The 9,333-nt window shown below is 49.8% G+C and overlaps 1 protein-coding gene across 1 annotated transcript; it reads right to left on the reverse strand.

Annotated features, from left to right (window-relative positions):
• Positions 1-1,060: 1,060 nt before the first annotated feature.
• Positions 1,061-6,461, reverse strand: SLITRK2 (SLIT and NTRK like family member 2). Its single transcript, XM_026716585.2, has 2 exons — positions 6,154-6,461; positions 1,061-3,680 (listed from the first exon to the last, which is right to left on the reverse strand). Exon 2 carries the CDS (start codon positions 3,632-3,634, stop codon positions 1,064-1,066), a length of 2,571 nt encoding a protein of 856 aa, XP_026572370.1. The 5' UTR covers positions 3,635-3,680; positions 6,154-6,461; the 3' UTR covers positions 1,061-1,063.
• Between the last annotated feature and the right edge of the window lie 2,872 nt (positions 6,462-9,333).

Below are 9,333 nucleotides of genomic sequence, written 5' to 3' on the forward strand. Positions count from 1 at the left end.
AGTAAAGTAATGTTCTCTTAATTAGGCAAATGATCTGAAAAACATTGAACATTATAACGGTGTTAAGAGCTGCAGTGTAACAAATATGGGAGGCCTGTAGGTCAGGTGGCGTTGATTTTGTGTTAATTTTTTTCTTTTTTAAAGAACTGTCACTCCCAAGTGATACCCCAATCTACTGCTAAATTCTTAAGTCGTTTTTTGGGAAATGTATGTAAAATCAGGCCCAGAAATTTTAAGAAGGGGGATAAAGAAATTTTTTACAGTTCAGTCCATTAAAAAAAACCCTTCAGAAATAAACTGTCTCGCATGGGATTTTGCTTCTCAATTAAACAATCACCCCTTGTCACAGAGCAGGGCTGAGATCTGGTTTAACGCACCTCCCTAATGAAATAAATAAAATACAATTACCTTCAGATCGTGACGTGATATTGTATTTAAAGTGCAAGGACACTTTTAAAGCGCATGTAGAGATGTGATGCCCAGTGCTTGCAACTTGACCATTGAAAAAGAAGTACTGCCAATATTTTTATTTACAAAATAAAATAAAATAAAAAAGGGAGCGGGGGGAAAGGGAAAGATACTTCCTAATCTAGTAAAGGAAGGACAGAATATATTCCAGACATTATTTTTTGCCATCTCAATTCTCTTGATGGGGCCAGGGGGTGTCAAGAGAAACTTTTCTTATCGTCTCTTCATCTTTTCCCCAGAAATCACCCAATGCAAATGTTCCAAAGAAGAAACATTCATTCAGTTCTTTAAAAAGACCAAACGGGGGGAGAGAAGGAAGCTCTGCAAAATCATAACAACAGTAATAATTATAATAACTTAAGGGGAGTTTAGTAGCAGACACCCATCCCAAAACCTGGCCTGGTCCGAAAAATGTCTTCATTGATGTTGATGGTGATGAGCAAAAAAACAAAAATAATAATAATATTATTCTTATTCTGGGACCAATTTCATTGGATGTCTCCAGTTCAGGTCTAACTTGCTCTTTTGCAAGAATTTCCCCACCCATCCAATGCAACCCTCCCCTCCCCGAGGCCTTCCCCACTCCCTCCCCATTTCACAGCTGACTAATGGCAGTTTGTTTTTCCAACACTTCGAGGTAATCCGGTTCCGCCTGCAACTTCCCTTGCAGCAAAGGGAGATCAGGTTTGGACAGTTCCGTAAAATACTTCCTCGGCGTCCCGTACAAAACTGTTTTATTGAGCCTGTCTTGGTTTTGTCTCCTGGACTCGTAGGAAGGAGCGAACTGCCTTTTGGGGAGGGTACAGAAATTATATTGGACCATGCTTCCGCTGGGCAGTTCCTTCACCCTCTCCACCAGGTTTTGATACAACAGTTCCGGCTCTCTCGAAAAGGGTTGCTTCTCCAGCATGTCTGCCGCGCTGATGGTGAAGGCGAAGCTGGTAGACTCGTCCTTCTTCGGCTCCAGATTGCTGTAGCTAAATTCGTGGAGATTCCGGTAGTAAGCAACGGGATCCCCTTCCTTCTGCATATAGATAGGATTCTGGCACATCTCGCCAACAGGAGGAGGGATGTAATTATAGACATGGCCTTCCGCTTTCTCATGGGCCTCGCTGTTGTAGCAGCCATACTGCAGTTGGAAGGAACTGACGTCCAGGTTGTTGGCACTGCTGGGCAGGCTTGGCAGCCCCTTACGGCGTTTGAGAACAAAGACAAAGAGCCCAGCCCCAAAGCAGACCGACAAAATAAACACCACCAGAAGGCCCAAAATTAAGACGGAGAGGGGGACTTCCATCCGCATTTCCGGAAAGGCGCTGGGGAAGATGCTGAAGGCTGATGGCGTATCGGTGTTCAGATTGAGGGACAAGAGAGAAGAATCAAAGAGATTCTCGGGGCAGATGGCTTCTTTGCTCAAGGTCTTGAGATGTTCTCCAGCGTGCTTGGCGGGAGAGTCACAGATCACTTCGTTGACTACCACGGGACTTCCCGACTGCTGGTTGTTTTGCTCGGTGACTTGTTCTATCCAGTATCTCAACCCCATGATATCACAAGTACAGTCCCAAGGGTTTTCTTGAAGGTCGATTTGAATTAGGGCTGAAAGCTGATCAAGGACACCTTGCACGGGAAGATATGAGAAATGGTTGTTCCTCAGGTTGAGTCTAGTTAAAGTGGTGCCTCCAAAGACATTGTCTGGCAGGGACCTCAAGAGATTGTTGTTCAAAAAGAGGAGGTGAAGATTGCCCAACACATCAAAGGTGCGTGGCAGGATCTCTTTAATCACGTTATACTCTAAATAGAGATACTGTAAGCTGTGGAGCCCTTCAAACATGGAAGGATACAAGACCTCAAGGTAGTTACCATTGAGATAAAGCCGGCGTAAACTGGTGAGATTAGAAAAGGCACCTTCTTGGATCACAGCAATCCTATTGTTTCCCAAATGCAACAAGTCCAATGACGGATAGTCCACAAGATCACTTTTATAGATTGTTTGCAAGTAGTTGCTTGTCAAATAGAGTTTCTTTGGACTGGTGGGTTTGGGGTGGAGATCGGAGATGTTGCCAATTCTTTTCTCCTGGCAGTTGATGTTCAACCCATTGTCAGAACTTTGTGAAGTGCAAGCACAAAGATTTGGGCAAGTTAGGGGCACGGGAGATTTGGTTTGATAAACCATGATGGGCCCAAAAATCTGCCTGTCTTTAGACACGGTGACCCGTGGGGTTGGACGGTTCCTGGTTTTGGGTGGGCGGCTGGCTTTGGGAGCCCTGGTGGCCCCAACCGCAGAGTTAACTGTTGGGGGGAGTCTCTGGATGTGTGTGTCTGAGTGGGAAGGGTATTTCTCCCTTGGGTTGGAATCACCCACAGTTTTTCGAGGGCAGAGATCCTGCCTGGTCAGTTGGGTGACATCTTTGCCATGCAACCTGAAAGGGGTCTCGCACACAATCTCCCCAACAAAGACTGTGATGGTGTCTAGCCAAGCTTTGAGAGGCAGAAGATCACAAGTACAGTTCCATGGGTTCTCCTCCAGCTGGATTTCCATAATTCCTCCAATGTGCTCCAAGACGCCAGCAAAGGGCATCATTTTTAGCCGGTTCCCTCTAAGGTCCAGGTGGGTCAGGAGGACAAAACGAAACACGTTGCTAGGGAGGGATAACAACAGGTTGTCGTTGAGGATCAACACCTTCAGCTTATTGAGTTTGCTGAAAGCCCCTGCCTCAATGGCGGTGATGTAGTTATAGTCAGCCTGGAGATACTCCAGGCTCTCTAAGCCTAGGAAGGTCTCCTCCCGTAAGATCTCCAGCTTGTTGTTGTTGAGGTGCAACCTCTTAAGAATCCGAAGGCCCAGGAAGGCCCCAGTTCGAATCTCTTCCATGTCGTTGTAACCCAAGTGGAGCGTCACGGCATTGGAGTAGTTGACAAATTCGTTGGGGTAGAGTCGGGCAAACGCATTCCCGTTGAGAAAGAGTTGGTAGATCTTGGATGGGGGAGGCAGGAGGAGGCCGACCGTGGTAAATCCCTTGTTTTCGCAATTAATATTCAACACGTTCTCCTTCTCCTCGCAAGGGCAACGGCTCTTGCTGCAAATGTCTTTGGCAGGTTTCCGGCTCTCAGTGGTCGGCGCGATCCCAGCTACTGTGAACACGCTCAGCAGCCAAACTCCCTTCTGCATCTTTATGGAGCCTTGATGAGCCCACCTTCTGTGCCAAGAGTCCAGCCTTGAGGGGGACGAGGGAAGGCAGAAAACAAGGCACGTCAGTCAAACAGCACCCAACAATCTGGAGGCAATGCAGCAACGCCCGTGACACAATCCCCAAGGCTCCCTTTCCCGCTCCAGACTTCCGTTCCTTTTGGGGGCCTCTTCAAGAGGAAAGGAATTCTGCCCCCTTTCACCCCACCTTCTCTCTCCCTGGACCCCTTTCTCCCCTTCCCACCGGACCTACGATTCTTTGGGCTGCTCTTCAGGATTCTTCCTCGAGTTGTCCCCTTCTGCCTTCCCGCTACCCCCTCCAAAATATTTGGGGGAGGGGGAGGGAAAACGAGAGAGGAAGAGGTTTCAACCTGCTGAGAGCCAGTGGGTTTCTGCTCTCCATCACCCCCGTTCCCCTCCCCTTCTCCAGATGGCCCCGTTAGGATGGGGATTTTCAGACCCAACCGGCCCTCCACCTCTGCAGCTCTTCCCCTTCTCCTCATCGTCCCACACTCTCTTGTGCCATGGAAACTCTTTTGTGTGAGGAAGGAGCCTGGCTCATCTCCCTTCCCCCATGGCTTTGCCTCAGCCGCTCCCCCTACCCTCAGTTTCCAGTTTCATCAATAACTCTTGGTGCGAGGGGAGCAGGCGGGGGGGGGGGATATGTTTTTTTTCCTTTCTTCAACCCCTACCGTTTCTCCTGGGCCTAATTCTGCCCCAAAGGGATCCCATCAAATAGTTGAGGGACACCATCAGGTCTCCTGTTGAGGAAGCCTTGTCCATCTTCCCCTTGGAAAGCTGGACAAAAGGAACCCTGAAAGAAGGTCCCCGCCTGGGTTGAGGGGTTCTCTTGAGAGCCCTCCCCACGACTCAGGGGATTGGGGGGGGTGATTGTCTCCTTCCTTGGCTCTTTAATCTGCCCTATGACTATCATTAAGTGTTGCACCTGATGATTCTTGACTCTTGACGAATGTCTCTTTTCTTTTATGCACACTGAGAGCATTTGCACCAAGACAAATTCCTTGTGTGTCCAATCAGACTTGGCCAATAAAAGAATTCCTATTCTATTCTATTCTATTCTATTCTGAATTCTATTCTATTCTATTCTGTTCTGTTCTATTCTATTCTATTCCATTCATTCCATTCCATTCCTCCATTCCATTCCATTCATTCACATATTCTATTCTATTCCATTCTATTCTATTCTATTCTATTCTATTCTATTCTATTCTATTCTATTCTATTCCACTCCACCTCCACTCCATTCATTCCACATATTCTATTCTATTCTATTCTTCTATTCTATTTCAATTCTATTCTTAACTCTGAATTTATCTTTTCTTTTATGCACACTGAAGCATTTGCACAAGACAAATTCCTTGTGTGTCAATCACACTTGGCCAATAAAGAATTCCTATTCTATTCTATTCTATTCTATTCTATTCTATTCTATTCTATTCTATTCTATTCTATTCTATTCTATTCTATTCTATTCTATTCCATCCACTCCACTCCACTCCACTCCACTCCATTCCATTCCACATATTCTATTCTATTCTATTCTATTCTATTCTATTCTATTCTATTCTATTCTATTCTATTCTATTCTATTCTATTCTATCCTATCCCATCCCATCCCATCCCATCCCATCCCATCCCATCCCATCCCATCCCATCCTATCCTAATTTGCCCCAGCGGTTGTCTGGATGGTCCTATCCAGACACGCAAGGCAGCACAAAACGCTCTTTCCAAACCATGCCACCAAGCTTCGTTTCTACCGAATTTACTCTCCTTTCTCGCTATTCATCGCCACCCGCCTTCTCCATTAAATCGGAGTCTTGGTGGTAGAAAACAAACAAAAAAAAAAAAAAATGAGGGGTAGAGAAGGAACGGGGGGGTAGGGGGAGTGAGAAGGGAGTGTTTTTTGGGGGGAGGGGTTGCCCTCTTTCCTTTCCTTTGGAAATCACGGGGGGCCCGGGGAATTCAGGGTAGAAAAAAACGGATCCTTCCATCCAACCCGCCCTCCGCGGTAGCGTCTCCGTCTTGAAATTCCTTGACTTTCCCTTAAGGATAGTTAAGGAGGAGACGCGCTGGAGAAGAAAGACCTAAAAAGGCAACTCAAGGCAACCCTACCCCCCCCAAAAATAAGCCCACAAACCCTCCTCATCTCCTCAAATCTACTTTATACCCTCACCTTCCTGATACTTTGCGGTACCCCTCAAAGGCGGAGAAGGGTCGAAGGAAAACGAAGCCCAAGAACTCCCAGCAAATAAAAACCCCTCCAGTTTTTGAGTCCAGCCGGAGCGAACGGCGACCCCCTCCCCGCACCCACGCACCCCCCCCCGCCTCCCCGCCTTCGATTCCAAACTGCCAAGCTCGGAAAACCGTGCCCCCCCCACCCACTTCCCCCCCACCTCAACCTCCTTTCCAGAAGCCACCCACGCCCCGCGCCCGCCGAGCCCCCCGGCTGCCCCGCCGCTGTCGACGTTGCGGTACTCACTCATCCAGAGAATCGCAACCTCTCCGTCTTGGCCCGGGCGCGCAGCCACGAGGTTAGCATCTTCCGCGGCGGCCAAGGGAGGCGAAGCCGAAGCAGAGAGCGGCGGCGGCAGCAGCAGCACTTGCAGCAGCAAAAACCCGGGACGGGAAAGCGGGCTTGCAAAGCAAGCAAGCAAGGAAGGAAGGAAGGAAGGAAGGACGGGCAAGCAGAGCTGGGCACGGGCTGGGGTTGCGCCCGCCTCCGCTTCCCCCCCAGCGCGCAAAGGCGGGCGAGACTTTTGTATGTGTGTGCGTGCGTGTCAAGCGAGGTTGGCTGGTAAGTGTGGCGCGAGGGATGCGCGGATGGGCGGAGGAGGAGGAGGAGGAAGAAGAGGAGGCGCGCAAGTCCTTCCGACGGGGCGAGGAGGAGGAGGAGAAGAAGAAGGGCCAGAGCGCAGCGGGAGCGCAGAGCTCGGCTCGCCCGGGCTTCCCTCCGCTCCGCCAGACCTCTGAGTTACTTCGGCTGCCTGCGGGCAGGCTGGCCTCCTCGCGCGGAGTCAGGCTGACGTCACGCGTGGGGCTGGTCTTGCCCGGCCGTGGGGCGGAGGGATGCGGAGTAGGGGGGGGAAGGGAGAGGGATTCACGGGCAGGAGGGGCGCGCAAGGCGGAGATTCGGTCCAGCGCCGCTCTCCAGGTGCTGAAAAGGGGCTGGAGGCGGGGGGGTGGAGCAGGCGCGGTGCCGTATTTCGGGTGGGGGGTGTGATGCATGAGTAAGGAAAGTGGGGCAATTAGCCCGGATTGGAGGGTTATTTTGGGGGGGGGAGAGGAGGAGGGGAGGGGCAACGCGGCCTATGCAATAGGAGTGGTGGGATGAGGAAGGGCAGTCCTCTCCGGAGTAGAGTCTGAGGAGGAGATTTCGCGTCTTTTCCCCCCCCCTCGGTTGGATCTCGCTGGGAACGATGGGAGTTTCAGCTTAAGGTATCCGGAGAGTGCCAAGGCAGGGAGAGCCCAGGCTGGGGATGATGGGAGTTCTAACCCAGCCTATTGGAGACTGGGGTCCTTGGGGCTCTCAAAGCTTGGTGGCTTTCTTGCGGGAATAGCCCAGAGAGCACTAAAGACAATCCGGCTTAACCCTGAGCTGCAAATATTCTCTTCTGAGTTGGAGATGAGGAGCTGGGGAGGATGGGAGTTTCAGCTGGGGGGGCGGGGGCATCTGGGATGCAAAGGGCACCACTGGGGCATGATTCGTTTTTAGTGTGACGGAAATTAAAAATCCAGGAAAAATCTCAGAGCTGACTCCTTTGGAGAGGAAGAGGGGGGGTGCTCCAAGTGTAAGGACTCTCCTCCAAAGTGGGGGGGGGAGGGCATTCAGGAATTGGAGTGTCCATCTCTCCCCCAGCCCCCAACACACACACACTTTTCCCCCTGCAAAGCGGCGAAAGTTAATCATTAAAACTTATTTTCTCTGCTAGCCGAACTGCTTACATTTGCTGGATCTCTGTTAAGAGTAAATAGGTAGATTAAAAAGGGACGAATGAAGACAAGGGCCAGGAAGGAGGAGGAGGAGGAGGAGAGGAGGAGGAGGAGGAGGGGGGAAAGGAGGAGGAGGAAAAGAAAGAAGGGGAGAGGAGGAAAAGAGGAGAAAGGAGGAGGAAAAGAAAGAGAAGGGAAGAGGAGGAGGAAAAGAAGGAAAAGAGGAGGAGGAGGAAAAGGAAAAGAGGAGGAGGAAAAAGGAGAAGAGGAGGAGGAAAAGAAAGAGAAGGGAAGAGGAGGAGGAAAAGAAGGAAAAGAGGAGGAGGAAAAGAAAGAGGAGGGAAGAGGAGGAGGAAAAGAAGGAAAAGAGGAGGAGGAAAAAAGGAGAAGATGAGGAGGAGGAGAAAAAGAAAGAGAAGGAGGAAAACGCATGGACCCTTTGTGGATTCTCCCTATTTAGAGTCTGTATTTCAGTGTCGAGCAGCTGCTGGGAGAGACAAGGGAATTAAAATTCATGCCCTGTTGATGGGTGACTGGGAAGCCTTTGGCCGACTCTTTTCCGTGTAATTCACATTGCTGCAGAGTCCTTGCTTGGATATCATTCCGATGTTTCCAAGGAGCGCCGCAGTTTTGCCCAATCAGCCCTGAAGCCCAGACTAAGGCAGCAATTTGAGGCATCCCAGCTTCAGAACCGAGTCCTGTCCCGAACTTGGAAGGGTTTCTTCAATTCACTGCGGCAGCGGCCTGCAGAACAGTGAAGTGCGGGAGATAACACAACACCGATAAGAAATGTGACCCCAACCAGCAATAAATTGATCCCGGAGTGTCTCTCGCCTTGGACAAACTGACAATCTGGGTTATTTGTTTCATTGCCCCTGCATTGGATCTAACCGGCAGTATTCCTGGGTTTCCAAACAAATTGTTCCCCTTCCCTGCAACGGAACACACAAAAGAGTTTCTACGGATTGCAATGGGACCTTCAGATCATAATAGCACTTAGCGATAGCCCTTTAGACTTATATCCCGCTTCCCAGTGCTTTCCAGCCCTCTCTAAGCGGTTTACAGAGTCGGCCTCTTGTCCCCAATCATTTGGATCCTCATTTGACCCACCTGAGAAGGATGCAAGGCTGAGTCAACCTGGAGCCTGGGGAGATTTGATCTGACAAATTGCAGGCACCGTCAAGCAGCAGAAGTTGCTTGCAGTACTGCACTCTGACCACTGCGCCACCGAGGCTCTATAATGCTCTTAATAGCTAGGATTAAGTTGCAGCGAATCCAAATAATGTTTTACACCCAAACTGGATGTTCCAGACTTTGAAAGTCTCACTTCCACATTCAGTTCATAGCAGCAGTAAAAGTAAAGGTTCCCTCGTGCATACATGCTAGTCGTTTCTGGCTCTAGGGGACGGTACTCATCTCCATTACAAAGCCGAAGAAGAGCCAGCGCTGTCCGAAGACGTCTCCGTGGTCATGTGGCCGGCATGACTAAACTCTAAAGGCGCACGGAACGCTGTTCCCTTCCCACCAAAGGGGTCCCTATTTTTCTACTTGCATTTTTACGTGATTTCGAACTGCTCGGTTGGCAGAAGCTGGGATAAGGAACAGGAGCTCACTCCATTACATGGCGCTAGGGATTCGAACTGCCAAATTGCTGACCTTTCTGATTGACAAGCTCAGCATCTTAGCCACTGCGTCCCTTCCCTTATAGTAGGTGAAAGTTTGCCATGTC

Source organism: Pseudonaja textilis, chromosome 12 (assembly GCF_049901715.1).
Source record: "Pseudonaja textilis isolate UNSWEBS1 chromosome 12, rPseTex1.2, whole genome shotgun sequence".
Taxonomy (NCBI): domain Eukaryota; kingdom Metazoa; phylum Chordata; class Lepidosauria; order Squamata; family Elapidae; genus Pseudonaja; species Pseudonaja textilis.